Source organism: Electrophorus electricus, chromosome 7 (assembly GCF_013358815.1).
Source record: "Electrophorus electricus isolate fEleEle1 chromosome 7, fEleEle1.pri, whole genome shotgun sequence".
Classification (NCBI taxonomy): Eukaryota; Metazoa; Chordata; class Actinopteri; order Gymnotiformes; family Gymnotidae; genus Electrophorus; species Electrophorus electricus.
This window is the reverse complement of record NC_049541.1, coordinates 12,742,416-12,767,323: the sequence shown is the minus strand read 5'-3', so window position 1 is coordinate 12,767,323 and position 24,908 is coordinate 12,742,416. Positions and strand designations below refer to the sequence as shown.

The following is a 24,908-nucleotide window of genomic DNA, read 5'->3' as shown; positions in this document are numbered from 1 at the left end:
TCTGAAGACTGCTTTTAAATCTTGGTGAAGACAAAAAGTACATCGGCCATCTTTCTATCGCTTCAGATGCAGACGCAGATGCAATGATTCCATTCCATTGATTTGCTCATAAATTACAAAACCCGACTGCTCAAATACTCTTTCAGTGCAACTGTGCGTGTGGCTTAGATAACATTTGATCATATCATCTTGAATTAATACACCTGGCAGCCTATGCTGACGAACCTGAAATGCTCTGAACAAGAGCCAGAGGTGAAAAGCCACTTTATAATGAACATGAGCAACATCGTAGAGAAGCATTTAGTCTAGAACTCTCAATAAACAGCTTCAAGGCATCAGATACTATGAATGATGATTATTTAACATTAAGTATTATAGTATAAACACTGAACCAATGCAGACAGACACCCTCAGTAAACACCTGCAGTGAGGACACACACTGCTACACTGCTCTCACAAATGGAACACAATAGGCTCCCGCAAGGTCATTAAATGTGCACAAGTACCGCTGGATAACAAATCTCATGACGAAACCCTGAATCGCTGACGATGACAAGAACATCAACATGGTTTCATGAGATCATCATCGGCGGCCTGGTGAGAACAGACCAAACACACAGGAAGTCTGCTCCTGCAGCTATCTGTCACCAGACAAACACAGCTGTCGTGAACTACGGGCGTGAGCATGCAGATTAAAGCAGTTGGAGAGGGAGAGGTGGTTCTCTGCCATGGTGTGCACGTGTGTGTTTTTGTGTGTATGACAGACAGCACAACAAACGCAAGCAACAGACTGCCCTGAACTTCACTGCAAGTGGATAAGTGTCTGAGCCGTAGAGTGTGTCTCTATTACAATAACAGAGCAGCAGGTGTTCTTTCATGCGTTTAGCAGGCCTGGGGTTCTTCCTGCTGCCACACACACTAGCTGAACATGCCTCAATGAGGACTCTGAGATAGCGCTCTGGGCTAAAACATTCACAGTCCATTAGATTTAAATAACCACTTGAAATATGCTCCGACACAATATGGGTAAAACATAACCTAAAAAACAAGGATAATTCAAGAAATACACTCCTCTACCCCTTCCAGCAGTTTCACCTGAACCACAGTAAATGCAAATTATCTAGAAAGTCATTAGAACTACTGCTGAGAAGAAAACAATCAGAGGATTTCAATTCTTTTTATATTAAGATGAAGACAAATTCTAAGCTTGGATAAAGAACATTTTAGTGTGTTGTTACTCCATAAGAACAAATACGGTAGCTATATTAATTTTAATTTACATGTATAGAAAATCAGTGAAATGAAATCTAATAAAACTACATGCAGGTTATTGAACTTAGAAAAACTGCACATAAAACTGTAGAAGCATGTTAAGAGAGATAAAAGATGATGAAGTGCTGGTGATGGTTACTGACCCTTTGGGGAGCCAATAGGCGCTTCGCTGTGGGACTTTACCAGCCGACTGTCACTGTGGGGGAGGCGCTCAAAGCTGAAGGACAGCTCCGCAGTCGTCTCCGCCGCCTCCTCTTCTTCTTCTTCTTCCCCCCGCTCATCTACATCCTCCTCACGTGCCTCCTCTTCCTCCTTCTCTTCGGGCTTGAGCATGTCATCCTGCCGCTGCTGCCTCTGCTCCTGGAGCTTGCTGTGGTTCTCTATGACCTTATTGGCCGTCTCCATGACGACCTCAATGTTCAGGTTCTGGGCAGCCATGGCCAGGAGCTCGTCATCATCGTCACCCACGTCCCAGGCGTCGCTGGTGATGCTCTCGAACTCCTGGAAGGTCGTGGCTTTCTTCGGCTTGCCTGGCGTGCTCATTGAGGGAGGCTTGTTTCCAGCTTTGATCAAACTGTGTGAGAGGGATTGGGAGACTGTCATGTTTCCACTTACACAAAAAAAGCAAAAATAAATTGCTGAGGTCGGGGGGTATGGTGTGGCTCATAAGCTAGAAGTATATCAAAGCTAAATCAAAAACATTCACGCAAACTCTAAACTAACAGTCTGCAAGTTTTCAGGCTTTGGTCTTTCATATATGAGTATTTTTCATCAGTCTGACTCATGCTTGTCAACAACTAGTTTTTCATGGTAAACTGACTGCTGACCTGTTAATAACTAATCACAAGACAAAAAAAAACTCAAGTCATTTATTCATGAAAAGTACCATTTACAAATTTAATCAACATATTCACATGTTCCTTTACCAGTACACAACATGCTTGTTTCACAGTAGTATAACATTCAAAAATTTATGACATCAGCTGAAGAAACCGTATTTCAACTCAACGCCTTCAGGCCAAGACTAACCAAATTAATACTAATCAGACAGTTCATGTCACAGCACCTCAGGGTCTACTGATGTTTAATGTCTGAAAACAAAGACCTTTTTAAATGTAAACCACTGTGGGTCCTGCAATAATTAACCTATTACTGAACTGCTTAAAATCACATATAACAATCTTAGTTTAAACAAGTTCTTTTGTGAAATAGTGGTGAACAATAATGTACCACGTCCACAGGATGTACAATATCACTCAAGTACTTGTTGGACAGTCAAACTACACAAACCAGTTTCTCAGGATAACCCATGGTAGCCAATATGATTTCCAGCACCATCAACAAAACATCAAGTAAGATTACACTAGCATGTGGTTTGCATTCATTTCATGCTCAACAAATCATCCAGTGTCCAATCTTGTCCTGTGAATGGAAGGGGTGGGGTGAATGTACAGTCAACCTACAAGACACCACTCCCCTTAACTGTAATGCTTCAGAATGTTTATTCATGGTACCAGCATTTACATATATTGGGTTTGCGTGTACTGTATCTTTGTATGGCATGAGGGAATGACTCCCTAAAATTACTAAAGGACACTGCATAGTTTCTTAATAAATATTCCTTGCCCAAATTAAGATCAAGAGGTAATGGGACTTTTGTTTGTCTTAGATTCAAATTTTTTTCCTTCAAGTTAAATGAATTATTTAGGGATTCAGCCAGAGACTATGCAATAGCCTAGTGTCATCCACTGCTCAGTCCATCTTTCATCCAAGAGACAACAAAACGTCTTTCAAGAGCTTCAAATGCATGTGCACTTACTTAGCATGTAGGAGAGGATCAAAAGGAGGATGCTGGGCTCCATAAACATGTTGTATACTGCAAATGCAAGAGAATTAACACAGCCAATATTAGAATATTCGGCATAAACTTCAACCGGTTGTAAAATGAATCATTTGAAAATGTTACACGTATTAAACAGGCCTATGCATTAACCAAAAGAAATGAAGAAAAACACTGTACATAACATTTGGAATATTTGAGGCCAATTCTAGTTACAAAAACTTACTTTTTAATCACTTTATTCCTTGATTTGCAAAACCCTGCACTTACTACCATGCAAATGAGACTATTAAAAGATAATGACGTATGTCTGACATGATATAAGTAAACAGATAATTTTCCACAATAATAACATTTTATAATATGAACATATACAGATGATTTGGAGCAGCTGAGGTGACAAAACAGCTAGTTAGCCAAGCAGCTACTTCCTCCTCTAGCTAAAGTTGGCTGCTTAGCCATCTAGTTTCCACATTCTACGTAACTATATGATTGTCCCCAATCTACTATTCCGAAGCCTGGGAATCAACACAGAAAAAAAGGATTTGAGGTTTCTTGTTAATGAAGTGTAATGTACATGCGTGTACCAGAACCAACGGCCTTCCAGGTAGCCAGACCTACACCAACTAATACCGATACTAGCGAAACACACTACACTTTGACATGCCGAAGACAGCTTTGGAGCCTTAAGTGCCTGCAGCACTGCAGACAAATACACATTACTAAGTTGTTTAGCCAACTAAGGGGTATAAGTGTACCCTGAAAAAGAAACAAACAAACAGTCATTTGACAAGTTAGTTGGGCTAGCTGCTCAGCTAGCTTCAGTATGTGTTTGGGCTAGCAGGCCAACTGAACAGGAGTTAAGCGTTTATGGTAAAAGAAGGGACTTACAAAAACTCCAGTCTAACAGCTAGCTAACCTTGCCCTTCACACGATTCATCTTAACGAACAAAACCAGCATTATCTCCCCAGCAGCGAGGACAAGCTCGCCAGCGAGGGGCTGGAGCATCTTAGCTAAGATAAGCTACGATATGCTACGCTAGCTGACTCGAGCAGCTAGTTCACGTTAACACGTCACTTACCTGCCGGGAACCTTCGCCGTGTTCCTTTTCCAGAATTGTTTTTTACCGCCGTCGCTCGACATTTTTTTGTCCTCTGTACAGTAGGTCATCAATAACGTGCAGGTTGCAGGTAATGTGTCGTCAGAATAATGTACAGTGTGTTTATTTACACCTCAGTTTGTCTTCGCAAACTCAGAAAGCCGCCATGTTTGACGCTGCCCACGCTAAGCAAGCAATGGTCTGATTGGTTAGACCGAGAGATGCCAGTGATTGTCCAATCAGAAGTGAGTATTGCTGTGTGTCCTTTGCTGCGCTGCCAGTATAAACTGCAGTTTCATTAAAGATTTCGCCAGACATAAGTCATGACCAAACTTGTTATTTTACATTTTAGTAGTTTTTTTAAGATAATATCAGATACAAAAGATCTAACACTACTGACACCCATCTTGACCTGCATTGCCATGAAAGTAACTCACTGATAAGCTGCTGTCAGATGGCGTGCGTGTTTAAACATGATAAAGAGTTACGACATGACAGTATATGACTATATGAGTATTAACCATTGTGGTGTGATTCCAACAACGTTTGAAGTCTATAATTACATATCCTGTTTTTTTATTCACATTTGTTAATGTATTTTTGTGCAGTTATGTGGGCAGGCTCATCAATGTTCAATATGAATGTTGATGTCCCATATGCATTCATTAGGTCTGACATATAAATATACCTCTACCCAAAGTCATTTCAAGCATATATGAATTATATAAAAAGTGGTCATCGATGTTGTCTGACAAGTGAACATATATTAAAATAGGACATTTCCCTTAATTATGCATCCTTACAAGTAAGCCCTCTCAAGCAAGACTTTATGTCTTTATTTATTAAGTCTTTATTTGAACAAAATGTATTTATATCAGCTGTGACTAGGACCCCTGCATTGTACATTCAAGATAGAGAAGATCATTTTAATTTTAAGTGTAGGCCTAATTTTAAATTACTGTAAATAAATAGATAAACTAATTAAATCCTGGCTATTTGATGTCTGGAACATTTTTATAACATTTGTTGACTGACACTTATATTTTTTCTTACATTTTCATTTGTCTATGTTTGCCAAGGCAATTTGTGATACCTACAGTGCAAGCCAAGTGTTCAGTCCATTTACACAACCTATCAAATGGAACTACAAATGGTAAATGCACATGCATACATCTCCATTATGTCATTATGTCTCTGCAGTTTCTTCTTGGGTTATAGATGTATGTTTTTATGTATACATCACAGTTACAGTATACTTTTGTAAAGATCTGTTGTATTTGTAGTATTAAATTGTTTTGTGTATTGCACAAACATAGCGCAGTGTTATGAAACATTACTGCACATATTGAATCTAGGAATCTAAAGACCTAGTCAGAAATGTCAGTGTTTAATTCTCTAATCTCTACCAACTACATCAAATCAATCACAAGACAGTTTTCTCACATCTCAGGAAATATAGCTAGAATCAAAGGTGTAATGCTCCAACAAGACCTAGAGAAACATGCTTTTACCTCCAGCAGAGTTGACTATTGTAATGATCTTTGGACTTCCATTCAGCATCTACATATTATTCAGAACGTTGCTGTGAGAGTTTTAACCAGGAAAGAGAGATCAGAGCATATTACACCAGTTCTAAAGGTTCTACACATGGCTTCCAGGTAGCAGCAGAATTTACTTTAAAGCACTACTACAAGCCTATAAATTACTGAATGATTTGCGTTATAAACCCAGTAGGCCTATAAACCCAGGTATAACTCTTAGATACATGAACACAGGTCAGCTCGTAGAGTCTAGAATTCAAACCAAACACGGTGAAGCAACATTTAGTTCTTAACCTACACGTAATTGGAACCAAATCCCAAACGCAGCAATTTTTAAATCCAGGTTAAAATATTGTGGCAGCACTTTATTATTTTATTATTACACGTTAGACTTTTTCATTCATCTTATTATTTCATTTTTATATTTTCCATCCTAAGGTAAAAAAAATCTCCGGATTCACTCTTTATGTTTGTATAACGCACTTTGAGTTCTCACTGTATATGACAAATTTGCATCGCCTTTTTTTGGTGGAGGATGGTCCAAACGTGTAACTGGCGATCTCAAACACCTTGGTCCAATTCCACATATTTGGAGCACAAGTAGCCTCAATACTCCATTTACACACTTAATCCCAAATATTCTTAACACTGCATTTGCTCTGGACGACATGGTAGGACATTCCGACAAGGGGAAATCGTGAGCACGTAACCCACGTTAACTGTAACTATGATAAATTGCAACATACATGCTTCGAATTTATCGGCACTAATAGTGGATAAAACGTCAAAAAAAAAAAAAAAAAAGAAAAAAAAAAAAAAAAAAAAGAAGAAGAAGTGTAAAATTGTCCTTCTCACTTATTCATGGAGTCGCCGCGCTCGGCGACCACGTCGCTCCTCCCGTAATAGGCTTACGTGATGACGCAATTTCTCTCGAGCTCACCCTCCTTTATTTTTTACTTCAGGGAAGAAGAAACCGCTATGCAAACTGAACAAGGGGAAAGTCGAGCACTGGGACGCGGCGTCTTTACAAATCCGGAGGACGGCAGTTTGAGTATGCCACGCGAATAACTGCTCTCTAACTGGGTCGCGGCTGACACGTTCTCGCGCGGACATGGAGACGCAGCCGCGAGCGTTGTGCTCGCAGCTCACTTCCCAACACGGGCTCTGCGACGTTACCCTGACCGGCGCTTTTCTCTCGTGGAAGGAGGCAGAGACCTGCAGAAGACGAGCCGCGGGCCACGCTTACGACCCCCGGAAGGCTGGTGCGTTTAAAAAAGGTGTGAGGTTGGGTGGCGAAGTTGCTCGCGCGGTGGTGAACCTAGACACGGCGCCTTTGTTACAGGCTCGCGTCTAGGACGCGGGGGGCCGGGGGCCTTCTCGTTGGGGGCTACTCTAAGGGCGATGTCGGACGTGTGCTTTTATGAGCTTGGTCTTATTGACATGAGCTTTGAGGGAAAAGAGCATACGTGCTGTTTCTTTTGATACTGGCCGATTTGAACGTGTGGGTGCCATGCAAAAGCTAAAGGAAAGGCCGCGTGCGCACGCAGCCTATTGATGTGCCGGGGAGAGTATCAGCCACAACTGTCTGAATAAAATCTAACAAAACCAGCTGAATAATGCACACCAGCGAGAAAAGAACTTGGAATTATAGCGTTCAACAGGTTTTGACAGTTGAATGTCAAAAACTATAGCAGGCTTACATAAGAATGTGATGACTGTTATCAGATTGTAAAAGGGTTTGGAGGTGAACATGCTGACTTCATAGCAAAGAGAGTAGCTCAGAGACAAAGGCATTCATTAGAGATTCATTTGCATACCCGTGATCAGTGTTCTTGATGGACTGTGCACCTTAGTCATGTGTTATTTCATTTACTGACTGCTCTAAAAATTAAGCTAGGTGTGATCGGGGATCTTTAACTTTTACCCTCCAGAGTTTCCAGAATTACCTGCCTTTTACTTTGAGTTGTTAATCAGTTATACAGAAGGCCAGTAGACAACACGCATTCCTCTGTAGCCCCGCCACGGCTGGGGGGGACCTCAGTATTCAGTTCTGTTTGGGACCTACATTGCTATTAAGGATTTCCCATTCGAAGTGTACACAGTTAATTACTTTGAAGTTAAACAATATCTCAACCCTGTTTCACATGATGCACCACAAGGACAAGAATTTACTTTGGAAGAGGTCAGTGTCTGTGTATGGTGTGTTTGTTTGTGTGTGTGTACTGGAGAAGCACCAACAGACCCCTCATATGCTTCCAACACTACAGCTTGATCTTAAGTGCATATGATGCACAAGATACTGTAGATCTGCTTCAGCGGTATGAGGTTAAATTCCAAAAGAAAAAAATATATAACTCGGTTAATTAAATCAGTCAGTTAGAGAGTCTATTTGTGTAATTGATTTAAAAACAGAAAAGAGAAAATGTCACCATGTTGTGGCTTCTGTGTAGTCTCTTGTAAAAAGACACAAAGCCCAGATGCAGTATCAAAAAATGAATATTTTGTAACCATCAATAATGGGATGCCCTTTATATGAATTGGCAGCATAGTTTTGTATAACTTTGCTACTTGTGGTTGTTTGGACCCACACCACTGCTGTTTAGCTTGCATTTTCATGAAGACTTCATTTGTAAGACAACATTGTTCACATTTCTATGTCTGCAATGTGAACTTTAGCATATAGTCACAGGACCAGACTGCATTTGAATCCATTTGCCTTTTGTTTTTGGTCTTAGTCATGACTCACTATGAGAATAAAAGGAATTGTTGGAATGTGTGCATGTGAAAGTTTGTTTCCAGTTAAACGTGGTTTCATTAAAGAAATCTAATAACACATTCCAGTTGGTGTCCAACAGCTGGTGTAGAACAGAGTGGCCTTTAATAGCAGACTACACTCTTGAACACTGGTCTTTATCTAGCAGTCTAAACAGATCTTTTCGCAAGGGCTGTGGTACTTTTTGGTTTTAAGTTTCCTTCCTGAGCTGGATACTGTAGAAGTCCAGCCCTTTGCAAAATTACTTAGAAACTCGCATGCTCTGTCTGCTCAGAAGTCGCAGAGTGGTGTAAAACGAACAATTTCTGATGTGCCGTATTTTTGAGAAATATTCTGTGGAAATGAATAGTGATATCAGGCTGATACAGTGTAGCCTTTATAGATAGTAGATATCGGAGGTACTTTTTGTGACCTTCCTTCTGTAGGGGCAGTGGGACCCTTTGCCACGCTTCTTGCGCTCGGGTAACGTTTATGAGGAGAAACTGTGCCGTCATGAATAGTTGATCATTCTGTATTGTACTCCTCTAGTAACCAGAGCCTTTTGTGTTCACATGGACATATGGACATCAAGCTTTCCCATTATGGCAGGCAGCTTTTTGCATAGACTGTAGAGGAGATTCCAGTCCCTGTGTTCCCTTGGCTTCATTTCCATTTTCACACAGACAACATGGTAGGAAAGACGCCCCTCCTAAGCCATGGAGGGTTTTTTTTGTTGTTGTTTGTTTGTTTGTTTGTTTGTTTGAGCTTAATTTAATCCCTCTGCCTGCCTTGAACTAGCCAATGCCATTCTGAGTCATGTCTGTGTTGACAACCCGGTGCTGTGTTCGCGTGGCCTGACCACTATGGAATCTATCTGTGCGTCTCGTGCATTGAGCTCCTTTACACGTTAAGCAGGGAGAGTTACACAAAAGATAGTATTTATGAAGGGTCACTTCACGCTAATCCCCTGTTTGGGGAAGGCTAAAGCTGTGGGACAAACAGAGAGCATGTGGTTGGGAGGGAAGGTCACTGTGTTATGTAAGCATCAGCGGTGGGCCCGCCCCTTCTGTGCGCAACTGTGTGCCTCTGAGGCACCTGCTCGAGCCTGTGTTTCCCCGGTGACGGCTGTCCAGAAAGCCCGGGCTTCTGTTTCGCCACGAAACCGCAGCCTCCGGCTGTAGCCGCCAAGGGAGCCGCCGTGTTTTCAAACCACCATCGCAGACGAAGGGCTCCTGTTGCTGAATCTGTTAGATGTCTTGTGGTGTCCAGTTTCTGGATACCAGGAGCTGCTGTGAAAATATCCAGTAACGCAGTGTCCGTTGCCATCTGTCATGATGCTGTCAACATGGCATTAAAGTCGTAGCTCATATTCTGTAAAAGGAAAAAGTGTAAAATGGACAAGAAGTTGGACTTAAATTGCTGATGGTGATTGAACCCCTCAGTTTATTCGGCACTACCTGGAAAGCGATGCAGAGTTTACTTCCCCTGATCAGAGATGGGTGATGGGCACTTTGGGCACCAGTGCCAAATTGCTCCCGTTACTCCACATGCCCTACAGCTAAAGCTAAGGATGATGTAATCTCACAAGTCATCAGACATTACTAGTTTTTATACATAATGTTTCTAACCTTATTTCTACTTTTTACACAAGTATGACTGTAACAGTGCTGATCATTAGTCACTCCTACATGTAGGTACTTTAACTAGAATGAAAAAAAATAAGTGAGCAGGACTGCTGACCATGAGAGACCATGGGGGTTACTGTGGCCTTGTTCCAAAGGGCACGAGTGGCCCAAATACTTTTAATTTGTTATAGCCTTTTCATTAAATTTGCCATCACTACTAAAGCTATTAACAAAATGTCCATGTCTCTTTGTCTTTAAACTAGCGTTGCTCCAGAGTAACTTTTGAAAAACTTTTAGAAAAGTTTTACAAGGTTCTTTATTTCTTGGCTAATCATTTCTCTAAAGTAGATGCTGCCTCAACATACGATTTGCTTTTGTCTTAAAGGCTATTTTTGGGCACTGGGAAGTTTGTTGATGCCGCGAGGCTGACGACAGCAGCGTACACGGCTAATTGCGAGGCAATTAAAACAAACAGGTTCTGCATCTTCCTCCACGCCCGCATGGCAGGGAGCGAAATGTTTTGTTTGGGGCGACTTTGGACGCCAGTGAGCTATTTTTCTTAACCTCTCCCAATCAGTGGAGGCAGGGAGGAGGCGGGTGAGTGAGCCGGAGGCGGCACACGTCTTAGGCGCTTACGGCACAGCACACCTCTGTAGCCATTAAAGGCAATTCAAAGCCATATGCTGGACGTTCTATATGAGTCATTTTAATATTCTTTACCATAAAGTGAAGAATCTGCAAACCACAAAAAAGTCTCCCCTCATTAAAAAGCACTTAACAGTATATAAAAATGGATGTTTCCTGCTGGCGATTGTCTTAAGTTACATCTCCAAATTTGGGTAAAACCATTTTACGGTCAAGCGCCCCTGACAGGGTCGTCCAGCTGGAGTTGACTTTACACGCAGACCGCACTGATGGGCAGCAGTCAGAGTAATGGAATAGCCAAGGTCCCTTGGAATGTCGACTATTGTTTTGTGACATTTCCGTCAACCTAGTTTAATGGCCTTGTTTGTGATGATCCTGTTTCATTGACTCAAGTAGCCCTAACTTCAAACTAGCACTCATAGAAAAAAGAACAAAGAAATGATCAACAATAATCTTTCAGGTTTATGAAAGCAGTTCTAAATTTGAATTTATTTCTTAAATGAAGCCTGTATGCTAGTACTAGCAAACTGAATTAAAAGGCAGGGTGAAGAGGATTCAAAAAGATACTTCTCTATGACTATATTTATAAAGCTACATAAATGTATGTGTTTATGTATTGGTCTACTGCTCCTTGCTCTTTGCCATTAGACCCCTGCAACTCCTCTAGAATGCAGCTGCAACACTTGTTTGTCTCCCTCTAGCTACATTCCCTTCACTGACTGTAGTGGCTCACATAAGATATAACACAGTGACACTGGCCTACAAAGCCAAACTGGACCAGCTCCCAAGTACCTAAAGGCACATATCAAACTTGGCTCAGCTCCACGTTCCTGTCGAGCCTCTAGTATAGCTAACCTCGAACCTCCTTCCCTCGAGACACAGCAGAGACGAGCATCTCTTCTCTGTCCTGGCACCCAGGTGCTAGAAAGAGCTTTCCCTGGCTGTCCATGCAGCTGGGATACTGGCCGTGTTCAATGAAAGGCTGAAGACTCGCCTCTTGACCGATTCGCTGAGTGCTGAACAAAAAGAAACTCGAGAGCAAATAGAATCCCTTTACTGACACTTTTTTTTCCTGCTTTGCCCAGGGCATTGGACTCGGTTTTCTTAAAAGTAACCCATTACGCCAGCATGAGGAAGCATTTTTGATAAAGACTACATCATTGTTCTGTAAGTAACTGGACAAGGCTGTCTGCCCAGTGCTGTTATAGTTTGTATTTTCTGACTGAAATGGTAGAACCACTGCTTCCCCCCCCCACAGGCTTAAAAAAAAGATGCTTTTCATGTAGACATTTCAGTATAGCATCATGTTCCAGTCACTAGATATGATGCTGAATACAGTGGACAAACTGAAAAGAATAGGTCAGAGCTTAAAAACATCTGCAGTGGCGAGGCAAAAAACACCAAAAACCTTGTCTTGTTCTTATGTTTGTTCAGCAGTAAAACAAGACGCTTAAACTTGCGGCACCTGCACGAGCTCAGACCCACGTTTTGGTTTGTTTTGTCATACCATGATGGTTGCTTTAGCACACTAACATGACACACTATTCTTGAGATTATAGATGGGGGAGGGGTGAGAGTCATCTTAGCATAAGTTCTTCTTCCTTATTTCTGTTCTCTTTAAGCTGGCTAAGCTCATTGGCTCTCGCAGTAAGAGCCTCTGTGTAAGAACCCTGCCTGATGTATAGCTCGGGGCCTCAGGGTGACATTCAAGAGACCTCCAAGAGGGATAGCCGCTTGAATGAGACGTAGACGGTAATTAATATTGTGCAGTGTCACAGCGCAAGAGGCAATAAGAGAGGAGCCCATTTCAGCAAGCATGGGCCAATCTACAGGAAAGGAAGACTAATATTTGTGACTTTCGTTTCCATTTGAGAGAACAGCGCTCATCGTTCAGGAACTTGCCCAAGCCTTGCCCAATGCCTGCCACCTTATCTCTCCCTTTATGGTCATCATATCATTAAAGTTCACAAACAACTCTTGCTCTTCCGTTGTGAAATGTCAATGTTACTGCAGGTTAATAACCGCCGGATGCTTTATTTCAGCAGGCGGCCGATGCGTGCCCCTGTGCGAGATCGTAGCCGTCCAGGAGACGGAGGGGGAGGACCCCGGCGCAGACACGGGGGAACGGCGGAGTGCTCCTCGGAGCCCAGCTGAATGTAACCAGCATGCCTTCACAGGTACGCAAGCGTCCTAGAAAGCCAGCAGTCACGCTCACGCTCTCATTTCATCAGGGGGTTAAAGCCCTAACTGGTAAGGGAGCTGCCTAGCTTGAGTTTCATCGGCCCGGGTAGAGCAAGCTCGGGTGACGCGGGCCATGCGAGTTGCCTTTCCCTGGGTTCTCCAGTAGGCACGTTTCCAGCATAATTGCATTACCTTCTCTGCCCTTCTGACTGCAGTGTCCTACGTGGAGAGGGGCAGGAAGCACCGCTGGCAGTGCAGTGAAGTCACCTTCCGTTGCACAGAGAGCAGACTGTGTCTGCAGTGGCTCCAAGCCATCAAGGAGCAGCTCGCACTCCTGAGTATGTCCTTAAATGCACTTCTGGAACCGTCCTTGCATGTTTATTAAAAGTATCACTATTAGGGAAGCCGTGTGTGTATATGTATGTGTGTGTGTGTGTGTGTGTGTGTGTGTGTGTGTGTGTGCTTTTCATTTAATTACTCTGTCCTAATAATGCAGCTTTAAATACGTTTGTTGTATTAAGTGTTGCACTGGTTCATTGATGCCTTCAAGGATAATTTAATGGCTGTCTTAGTCTGGGTTACACTAAAAATCTTCATTAATACATAAGTCATACATTCATTAACACTTGTTGACATATTTCTCCAGTTACAATGTCCTAGGCTAAGATTTGAGAATGAATTACCTGTTTACAACAACGGCACACAAGAATGCCTGTAATATGTGTGAATTGAATGCAGAAGGAATATTGGGTTTGAGAAATGGGGAATTAAAGGGTAAAGTGAGGGTCAACCTCTGAGGAGAACTGACGTTTGGATAAACAATGTCATTTTCTCTTGCACACTATTTGTAAAGTAGAGACTAAGCAATAAAGCTCTTTCTAGTCTTCATTAATTCAGAATTAAGGTGCAGTTTAGTCAGGTTTCATTTGCAAAGGTGGCCCTCAGTGTCTTGGTTCCTGCTGCAGTTTTTAGAGCTTTATTCAAACTTGTCAAATGCGATAAGGTTTGTTTGCCCGTGAAAACTCCGCGAGGTTGTAGGCGATCAGAAAATGCAATGGTTGCATAAATTAAAAAGCTGTTGTTTCATAACGACCCCTCATCTCTCTGCCTGCAGCTACTCGCCCCAAGCGCTTGCTGGTCTACATAAATCCCTATGGAGGAAAACAGCGCGGGAAAAGGATTTATGAGCAGAAAGTGGCTCCAATCTTCTGCCGCGCCTCCATTTCCACCGACGTGATCGGTGAGCACCCATCAGCCGCCCACGTTAACATTTAAATAACAAATGCACCGCAAACAAACCTTTACTGGCAAATAGCCGCATTTTAGTTACAGGTCGATCCGTCACCCAAGGTCGTGATAAGACCTCTATTAGTTAATAAACAGGGGGCAATTCTTCATCAGGTTTTTTTTCTGCGATGGCCGAGGGCTGGACCCAGGCGGGGGGTGGAACATTGGCAGCACATGGTCATATTTAACTGCACAAGAGCCAGTGCCTGTCCAGCACTAACTTAAAGGTATTTGTTTCTGCTTGGCTCCATCGCGATGCCTGGACGAAAGCCACTCAAACGGCTTCATTAGGGAAGACGAGCGAGCTGCCTGACGGACTCTTTAATAAGCTCCACATATCTCCTTTGCCATATGGCGTCGTCGTCACCGTCCGCGAGAAGCCCTCCGCCGGCCATCCGTTTCAAGGGCATCCCCACGTGTTGCCGTCTGCTGTCAGCCCCGACAGGCTGAGCCTTGTAATGAAAGGCGCTCCAGAAATGTTTGCTCCGTGGCTGCGGCTTATCGTCTCGTGCGGTGTGATCGATCGTCTCCGTCAGGCCTCTGGCAGAACAGCGTTTTTACTAGCAGATGGAGATAATCATGTGCCCCCAACCCCCACCCTCTCCACCCCAGGAGCACTCACCGTGGCTTTGTCTGTATTTCCATAGTGACTGAGCGCGCAAATCACGCCAGGGACCACTTGAAGACGGAGGCCGACCTACAGAAGTATGATGGGTGAGTGGGAGCTAGCGGGGACCATGGCGGGCACACCACTCCTAATTCACGCGGCGAGGCGCTCACCCTCCCCACAGCAAAGGCTAGATGAGCTTTGACAGCGTAGAATGGCCATCAAGGCCCGGCTAGGGGGGGCCACGCACCTCAGGCTGGAGTCTTCCGGCACCAGCTTTTGTTTCGGTGCGTCATGGCGTAGCAGCTTCCGCGAGAGTAAGCGCAGTCCCAGAGCAGCTCTCCTTCCGCCCAGAGAGGAGCACTCACACTCCGTTTCTGTCTAATCGCCAGGATTGTCTGCGTCGGAGGAGACGGCATGTTCAGTGAGGTCATGCACGGCCTGATCTCCCGGACGCAGCGCGACACCGGCGCGGACCAGAACTGCTCTGGCGAGACTCTAGTGGAGTGCAGCTTGCGTGTCGGGATCATTCCTGCAGGTGAGCGCAGCCCACCCCTCACACATCTGCTTCCAGAAGTGGGGAAGCATGTCTGCAGACTCCAGCTCTGTCTCTCACACACCCCTGGCTCTGACAGCGTGTCCAGGGGGCCTGAAGTATCCATCACTTGCCCCGTTCCGCTGAGTGGCCACACGGTGCATGACATTTGCCACGTCATCATACAGTCCACAGCTGTGACATGCATTACCCCGCCAGGGTCTCATGCAAGCGACTGATCACAGTTCTGCTGGCGGGATGAGGAACAGCCTCTTGTCTACACACTGCACACGGAAGCACTTGCGGTCCTTCTTGTATACATTACATATATTAGTAATATATTGGTGAGCCTAGTCAAGTTTTGGTAAAGATTCAATGAACGAAACCAGAAATGTAACATTATGAACTGGGAAACTGGAAATCAGTGAAGCCACAAACTTCGTTAATGGCTCACAGCTTCTCATAATGTATATAAGTATATTCCAGGTTACATCGATGAGATGAGAGCAAAAAGCTCCTTACTGGGGGTGTAAAGTTCTTGCTCTAGATCAGAATTCTGCCTACGGAGCACCACATCTCAACGTGAACTACCAGTCTAGAGAGCACTTATTGTCACGCTGCTTTCTGTTCCCATTGGATTCAGTTAATTGGGTGGATCTTTAACAAAGGGGTTCCTATAATAATCTCAGTGAGGTAAATGGGTAGTTAAGAGGAATTCAAACAAATGAAATGGCATGAAATTCAGGAATTTATTGTTTAGATGGGTTTATCTGTTCAGGTCATTGTGTCTGCTAGAACTGTGCATTTTGTCCCTTAAGGAACAAAAAGTGGAAGGCTGAAACAACCAGCTAGGTGTTCATACAGATGGTGCTAGCTGTGTGCTTACCTCTACTCTCACTGGGTTATTTCTATTGTGAGGCAGGAGAATTTTATTACAAAGCAAGGCACAGCAAGGGGGTGGGGTGGGGGGGGCAGAGTCATCTGAAATCTCATCTCTGGAAACAGCAGTGCCTCGCTGCTAAAGGTGCTTTCCTTCACGCCTCTGTGAGTCAGTTAAAAATGTGTGCAGCATGGAGACAGGAAAATGACCACCCATGCTGCTTCCGCTAATATTTGGTTAAAAAAAAACTTTCCCAACAGCTCAGTTTTTCCAGCTTCACAGCAGTGCAAAGCAGAATTACAAGAGACAAGGAACGCGAGTCAGATTTTCCTAGTTTGACCCTCAAACGGAGCTCGTTCAGTGAGATGGTTATTTTAGAGTTGCTGTAATGCACTGATACCCTGACCCATGACGTGCGTGTGCGCTACAGGTTCTACCGACTGCGTATGCTATGCTACGGTAGGCTCCAATGACCCCGTGACCTCCGCTCTGCATATCGTTGTGGGTGAGTAGGCACACGAGCCCAAAACACCCTGATACTTTTAAAAAATACTTGTTTGCTTTTTTCCGTTTAAACCACATTACGTTACCCCAAGCTCTATTAATAGATGATTAGGGCCTAACTGAGTATAAATGAGCTGTATGCTAGAGGACTGGGCCACAGACCATACATATACCCCCATATTCAGTACAGCCGTAGGATGGAGGACTCTGTGTACTTGTCAAGGGATGTCATTCATGTTTTGCTGCCCAACAACAAATGCTCTAGGAAACCACAACACTCATTGGTACAAAAACAAGGGAACGCCTGCCACCCAACAGAGCCGGCAGGCGTGCTCTTATAAAACGCGTAATGGCTCGAAGGACACTTCCGAGGCCTACGGGCTGTGATTTCCACAGGTGATTCCCAGCCGATGGATGTCTGCTCCATTCGCGCCGATGACACCTTCCTCCGCTATTCCGTCTCGCTGCTTGGGTATGGTTTCTATGGCGACATGCTGACGGACAGCGAGAGGAAGCGCTGGATGGGACCGGCTCGCTATGACCTCTCCGGTCAGTAAAACCCCCACCAGCAAGTCCACGTATTGGGACAGAAATGGAAACGAAGGGGAGACCCGCATTTAAACGTAGTTTTCGTGTTTTGTGACCAGGTGTTAAAACGTTTCTGTCGCATCGCTACTATGAGGGGACCGTCTCCTTTCTTCTTGCTGACAGCAACGTCGGAACTCCCAGAGACAAACTGCAGTGCCGATCTGGGTGAGAACCCGCACCTCTTCTCATTTACGCACAGTTAATTTTCCAGTGTTTATCAGTCACGGCGAGACCCATCTAACGATCACCGTTTTACGGCCGTTGTCTCAGTCGAACAAATCCACCGCGTGGGGTATCCCCTGTGTTTGCTTTAGCAGCGAGGCAAGTAAGCTGTGAAGCTCCAGGTTGTTTTCCTGTGTGCCTCCGAGACGAGGCCTGATGGGTAATGTCTTCTGTCATTAGGTGTAATATCTGCCAGCAGCCCTCGGCGGACAAGAGGCTGTGCGGGAAGGAGGACCGCGCCTTGGATGGCGGTGAGGAGCCGTGGCCCGCAGACACACGCCGCACACTAACACGTATCTGAGCCTGTAGGGCAGGGTTCCTGAGCGGTCCCGCGCATCCGCCCGCAGCGGGGAGACTAAGTGGGTTCTCCAGTCCTAACGTTTTCCCCGTCTTGCCGAGAAGTGCTGTTTACAGAGTCGGGCACAGACCTCCCTCTTTCTAATTGCCACTTCCTGGGCATTTTCTCAAGGTTGAGCAGACTCTCTAGCAGGACCAAATGACTGGGAGGTAGGAGTTTTGTATGTATGTATGTTTTGGGGAAAGTTAAGTGTCCTTAATCAGTAATATGCCACCACAGCCATGCAGGGCGAGCACGTTCCAATTTACTACCCTTTACTGCACCTCCTTCTTTCTGTTTGCTTTGGGTTTGGAGTGGAGCTCTGCAGTTGCCACTTTGGCACAGGGGAGAGTGCTAATGAGCTTCCTAGAAGGGAAGTGTGCCATTTGAAAGGCTGCAAATGAACACAAGCCAAAGGTCTCTTTTGTCATTTTGTGTATTTAAGTGTCTAATCAGTGATTTCCAATTAAAATGTATTGGCTTTTCGTATCTCCAGAGACACGCTAACATTGGCAGATCTCTCCCGTGCACAATGTTTATGACTCAGAACAACGGGAGACCTCATTTTGCATTTTATCACTGCAGATCACACAGCAGTCTATTTGAATGGCGTTCATTAAAAAGATATTTCCTGTTTGGTCACGTACAATGAATCCATTTGGCTCAATGTGTATGTCTCTTGGTGGTAAATAGTTAGTCAAACTGGAGGGCAGGTTACCCAGACTAAGACTAGTCCTCAATCTAAATTGAAGCAGTAAACCACAGTCTGGAATCCAGCCCATAAAGCTAGTTGAATAAAATAGGTTCTACTGTTGAATCATTTGAAATGGATTCTGTGGTCTAGGTATATCCCTTTTGATGGACTTCTACATCATTAAAATATCTTGGCACCCACATCCCTTTGGACCCTTAATAAATTCTATAAACTTAATAATTTCCCTGTTCTTAAAACCACTTCAGACAACCTTGATAAGTTGATAGAATGAATTACCACCCTGAACCAGGCCGTACATCTACCACTTTGATCTCTATTCCGCCGAGTCTTCTTCCTCTTTGCCCTGATTCCAGTTATCCTCGAAAGCACTTACTGTTTGACCGTTTTGACAAACTCTTGAGTAAATTCACCTTGAAAACCAAACCTTCATGATATAAACTGCAGTCGCTGCAGAGGCTAAACAAGCAGGCAGCCTTAATGCCTCATATTTCTTTTTTTACTGCACATCTTTTCAACTGCAACACTGGATGGATATGGATCCCAGGATAACAGCAGTTATTGAACAAACGTCATGCCTCCCCTTAGACTTAGCAGATCATCTCTCTGTTAAAAATAGAAAATCACTTCAGGGCTAACAGAACCCATATATTAGTGGTATTGAGACATGGAGGCACGCTAATAAATTATTCTATACAATCCCTCTCTGGTTTGACAGACACTAGTTTTGGAAATCCATCTTCTAGAGTCCCTGGCATGAAAACAAAAACTCATTTAAAATATATATTTCACAATTTGCCATTAGTGCTATTAATGCAATTGCAGATTAAATGAGTTTTCTTTTACGCAATATTACAGCGGTAATGAAGGGAATTATTTCGAATAAGCGCATCTCCGTTTAGTTCTGAACTCCCATCACTGCCCAGAGAAAGCTCAACATCCCTGTTAAAAACCTCGACTCCTCTTGGGTGTGTTTTGAGGAAGGGTAGATAATTCACGCCACTCGTCAGGAAGAAACAAAGACGCATCAAGAAGCTGAGCACACAACTCCCCTGTTGTGTGTTTCAGAGGCAAAAGGGGCGTGGCAGGTGATCCGGGGCAAGTTCCTGGCCATCAACGCGGCGTGCATGAGCTGTGCGTGCCCCCGCAGTCCCAAAGGCCTGTCGCCCTCCGCCCACCTGGCCAACGGCACCGTCGACCTCATCCTGGTGCACAAGTGCTCGCGCCTGGACTTCTTCCGCCACCTGCTGCGCCACACCAACAAGGACGACCAGGTGACGTAACTCTGTGGCTCGGCTCGCAGCGCGCCTGCCGAAAAGCAAAGGGCTCCCTGCCACCAGCATGCCAAATCATAGGTTACTTGATTTATTCAAGTAAGCAGCAGAATGGGAGCCTTCTACCGTTTATATTACTGTTATCCAGTAAAACCAGGAGCCCTTATCACCAAGCCATGGTCTCTAAGAAGACCAAATGACCGCAAGCATCTGATGTATACACCACAAATCCGGCAAGGTAGAAATAGTAGATGTATCTTTGGGGTAATGGAGTGGAGCTGTCTGTCCGCTTGCCTCATGGGGAGGCCGGTGGCTCATCGTGGTTCTGTTTCGTCAGGGAGCTCTCTCTCCTGGGTGCTTTGCATCATGGATGATTCACCGCACCCAGAGAGGGCGAGAGATCTCGCTGGATGACCCAGCTGCTTTTGGGCAGGCTTCACCGTTACGCTAGGCAAAAGCTCCCTGCCTCGTTAGCTACGTTTTTAGCGTCCAAACTCACCACAAAGGACCCGACAATCGGAGACAGGTGTTGGTGGAGCAATGAACTCCGCAGAGTGTGTGGAAAAAGCCACCCTCCAAATACTTGTCATGTCAAAGTCGTGCCTCTCGTCCAACCTTTCATTTTATAAACACATGCTTTAGAAAATACATGCTTTAATGTTCTAGTGCTCCAGCGGGGCCGATTAACTCTGACGGTTGAATCGCGCCTTTGGACTGCTTTAGCTCCGAATCCGTGGATATCAGCCCAGGCAAAGGCAAGATGTAGCACTCTTCAGAGGCCATTAAAGCAATATCAATATTAAGAGACTACTAAATATATTCATTGTGCATTGCGCCTTGCTTAAATACAAAGTTGGCAGGTCTTTAAAGCTTCATAAAGCAGTATGGTAGAGCTCATAAAGCACAATCTGGACGAAATTGCTGCCACTTGCTTCAGCTGAATGAAAAGCCCTGGAGTAGAACTGGGCACAGAGAAGTGATGAGTGTGTCTCCTCCCTCCAACTCTCCTCCCTCCTCCCTTGTGCCCTTCTCCGTACTGCAGTTCGACCACCCCTTTGTGGAGGTGTACCGAGTGCGGCAGTTCCGCTTCACACCCCGGTGCCAGGAGACGGCGTCGGAGCTGGAGCTGGAGCTGAGGGAAGGCGACGGCGTCGGGCGCGCTCGCTTCTTCAGCCAGATTTGCAGGAAACACCCAGCATGTGGCTGCATGCCCACCCACAGCTGCTGGAACTGCGACGGCGAGATCCTGCCACACGCCGGCATTGAAGTCAGGTACGGCGCGGCCCACCGAGACCGCAGCCGGTGGCGGGTTTAGCATTGCGCGGTCACCGAGCAGCCCTGCGCTCATGCATATTTCATGGACCCCATACATCACCATATACAGTGGGACATGTTTTTCAGCAACGAGGAACAAAATTGTACCCTTGTCGGTATAATCGGATCCGGTATATATTGATCCGCAGGAAAGAAAAAGGCGTTTCCGTCGCGAAAATGGACCAGTGACCGGGTCCGTTTCCAGACGGGCTACACAGCCACAGTGCTGTGAAAAATCCCCATTGTATTCCCAGAGAGTGGGACTGCATTTGCTTATCACAGGGAAATCTTTATGTAGCATGATGGCTCTCCTGAATGCACCATTTATTTCATGCTCCATTTTTCCTGTTCCAGTGATGCATAGCTGTCTAATGTCCTCTAATTTAATGGCCTTTCCACGGTTAAGAGCTTACTCCCTTTTAATTAAAATAGCAGGCCATTCATTTACTGCATTTTCCTCTCCAGTAATTGTTCTTCAAGCGAGTCAGCAAATGAACTGTGGAGATGGATGGTGGTACAGCAGCCAAAAGGGAGCAGGGGGTTGGATTAGGTCTCACCTGAGTGCTAGGAACACCTCAGGAACATCCAGTGGCATTACAGCAAATTAAACTCTAAATCCTCACCCACAACGTGGAGTGTCTACATGCAAGGTTTGCTGTGCCCGACCCTGCCGGACTATTCCCACGAATTGCCAATAAGTGCTCTGGCGACTCCAAAATATGTTCATAGGAAATCTTTCACTTTTCTGCGGCAGCTTGTTTTACCTCCTCGCTCTGCTGAAGAGATTTCAGATCTGGTTAGTGTGATATGAATTGAAAACAAGCTCCATATAGGCTGTAATTTATCTTGGCCACAGAGCTGCAGCAATCCCAGATCAATTATGCAGAACTCCCCACTTGCAAGAGAAACAATGTCAGACATTTGCCTGTAGTTAAAACCAGCCTAATAAATTATTCTTTGTTGAGCATATGAAATTGGGCTTTTAAAGAACTATGCATACACAGTGTGAATGGAAGACCACTACAGGTAGTTTATATCTACATTTTTAGTTGGCATGTTCTCAATTGACTAACGGTGATTCAGCAGTGCAGAGCCAGTTTGACTTCAATATTCAGTATCCTTTCAGCAGTCTGAACAACTTCATTCCTTTCATTAACAATTTCTTGTTGCCAGAATGATTTCAGGGTTGTAAATAACTTTTTGTGGACACCACAAGGCCAACTTGGTCCCCTCCAGTGATGCGCACTACAGCCGTCTCTAGCATTTCTCATTTAAAAAAATTTTCTTCTTCTCGTTTATTCACTTATCAGTGTACTTAAATGTAATGTACTGATGCCCACCATATGATCTGACAGTTCTCTGCTCTCTGTCTTTCTAGAGTGCACTGCCAGTTGATCAAGCTGTTTGCAAGAGGAATCGAAGAGCAGACAGTCTTTGACGACCCGTACACACTTTGTGCAATATAGATTCCCCTGTCAATCGCTAAAAGAAAGGGGGAGGGCCCACACTCTTACAGGACCATGATGTCACATATGGGAGTTTGGATTAAGTAGATAATGTACCACATGCTGTTAGATCTGTCTACAGTCTTCATACAGCGAATCCTTTACTTAATGAAATACATTTCCATTACTAGTAACTAGCTTTCACTGGCAGCTCCGTTTTACAGTCGCCGAGGCACGAATGTGTCGACTCTGGATCATGCTTCCACCCAATTTTGACTTTGCTGTTTTGGTTAGGTATCAGTGTTGTTGTACTTAAGAGTTTTCTTAAGCGATTTCTCATCTACAGGGGTGACCAGGTTGTTGGTGACTTTTTTTTTTTTTTTTCTCCTCTTGCTTTGTCCAACATCTTCCAGAAAGGCCATTGACATTCGAGACTCTCTCACTTTGTCTTCCTCCAAAGTCAAGCTGGTCTTGATGCCTTTGATGGTAGCATTCATTTTATTCCATATTTTGAAAATGACTCTGAAGTTCTAATTAGGATTTTTTTTGTGGTTGCTTTTCTTGAAATGAAGGACACGAGTACCCAATCATAGCATTATTATACTCGACATTTAGTTATGATATTTTTGGCTGAATTTATGTTTTGGCTTTCATAAGCATGAAGTGTTGAGCTGCAGTCTCACTGGCACAGTGTAGCCTATAAAGATCTATAACTATTCTTTAATGGTCAGTATAGCCTGTAACTTGAAATCCCATTCACATTATGCCCTGGAACTTCATTACTTATGAACTCCAGTTCCACTCCAAATATCAGCTGACTTGCCATGTCCTCATCGTGGTTGGCATAGTTGTTGGGCCCTTAATCATCTGCAGTGTTCTGGGCTAAACCACAAGGGTGGAGTGTCCCTGTACAAGCCGCCGTGACCCAGCAGAGCGCCAGTGTCTTTGGAGCTGTCTGAGGAGACCTTAACTGAATGTAGAAGAAAAAACGTCCTCGACGTGGTCCTGCTGTGCGCCAACCGTTCAGGAGCTGCGCTTTTGTATTTCTTGTGTGAGGGTCGTCTTCCTCTCTCATTGTACACCTGGTATGATGAAGCAGCCTCGGGCCCTCTTGTTCTCGCCGCTTCAGCTGAAGGTTTAATGTGTGTGATCGGAGGCTGTGGTGTTCCTTCAGTGCCAGGGGACTTTCAAGCAGGCCATGACTTAGTGAAATTCCCCTCCTGTCTAAAGTGCATCTGCTGCTGTTTGTGGCTTTCCGAGAATCCGAGGCAGAGCTGCGACCGTATTGGCAGCCTCCTCTGAGGCACACCCTCAGTCTCTTGAGGAAGAGCTTCGAAATCATCCTCCTCCTCATCCCCAACCCCACCCCTCATGCATTTCAAGTGAGGAGGTGCTGCTGTGCTGTATGATGACACTGGCAGTCAATGATGGTCCATGAATTGCCCAAAGGGTGTTTGTCTGTGTGGAATTACCTTCATCTCAACCCCACGAACAGCAGCCATCTGACAGCCGCTGTGTTTGGCACCTCCGGTTCAGGGCCAGTCAAACACTTACATGGCCATATGCATCATCCGCTGTGACAACAGTCCACACGCTCCAGTGCTACAGACGCCTGCGGCACCATGCGGTCCTGCCCCCGGCCCAGCCCCGCTCTGTCCACACCTGAGGCGGAATTCAAATTCCTCCTCAGCCCCCTCGTAAATATCACTGCCGCCGCCTCTTCACTGCCCCACAGCTGGTAGCAGCTACGTGCAGACAGCAACTGCAGGCAGGCAGGCAAGATAACCCTCCCCCAGATATGCTGTTTAGATCAATTTAGCTGGCAGTTGTTATTGAGAACAGTGCATTCATCTTGCAGGCTTCAAGATGATATGGAATGATGTATGACCTGAGATGTTACAAAGTTGATGTGTACTGGTTCAAAAAATTTTTTTTATTTTAAGTCCTAAATAAAGTTTAAGAAACAATGATGTGCTGTGGTGACTCTTTTTGTGATTTCGAGCCATAGCTGTGTCAAGCTTAGGCAAATAAAAGAAGTGCATAAGGTACATCAGTGGGAAGAGCCTTGGTGGTGTTTTTCTCTAGTAAAAACCGGTCAGTCTTACCTGAAGTGCTGATAATGGGTGTCTCCTTGAGACTCGACAAGATTGATGGAGCAAGAGGCAGCTGGAGAAAAAGGTTTAAAGTAGCACCGCTGGGAAAGTTCAAAAGATATTCTAGGAAATTCCGTTTCAAGCTTCACTAATA

At 44.7% G+C, this 24,908-nt stretch overlaps 2 protein-coding genes across 8 annotated transcripts in view; one reads left to right on the top strand and one right to left on the bottom strand.

Annotated features, from left to right (window-relative positions):
• tbc1d22a (TBC1 domain family, member 22a) overlaps positions 1–4,388 on the bottom strand; it is an 86,777-nt gene extending 82,389 nt beyond the window's left edge. For all 3 annotated transcript variants that reach the window (XM_035528306.1, XM_035528308.1, XM_035528307.1), the window contains exons 1-3: positions 4,195–4,388; positions 3,092–3,148; positions 1,416–1,846 (exon numbers count right to left, since the gene is read on the bottom strand). In XM_035528306.1, the coding sequence (XP_035384199.1) occupies positions 1,416–1,846; positions 3,092–3,148; positions 4,195–4,283 (577 nt within the window). In that variant the 5' untranslated portion in view covers positions 4,284–4,388. The remainder of the gene's footprint in view (positions 1–1,415; positions 1,847–3,091; positions 3,149–4,194) is intronic.
• Positions 4,389–6,666: 2,278 nt separating this feature from the next.
• cerk (ceramide kinase) lies at positions 6,667–24,631 on the top strand. Of its 5 annotated transcripts, none has more exons than XM_027014579.2 (13): positions 6,668–7,030; positions 12,821–12,952; positions 13,172–13,294; positions 14,071–14,196; positions 14,891–14,957; positions 15,243–15,388; positions 16,696–16,770; positions 17,166–17,318; positions 17,417–17,522; positions 17,760–17,830; positions 19,697–19,902; positions 20,945–21,174; positions 22,595–24,631. In XM_027014579.2, the coding sequence occupies exons 1-13, from the start codon at positions 6,865–6,867 to the stop codon at positions 22,680–22,682; spliced, it is 1,689 nt and encodes a 562-aa protein (XP_026870380.2). In that variant the 5' UTR covers positions 6,668–6,864; the 3' UTR covers positions 22,683–24,631. The 5 variants fall into 5 exon arrangements, with proteins under 5 accessions (XP_035384406.1, XP_026870380.2, XP_026870379.2 ...); XM_027014578.2 differs by having other exon boundaries at positions 12,818–12,952; XM_027014581.2 differs by having other exon boundaries at positions 6,669–7,015.
• The last annotated feature ends 277 nt before the right edge of the window (positions 24,632–24,908 follow it).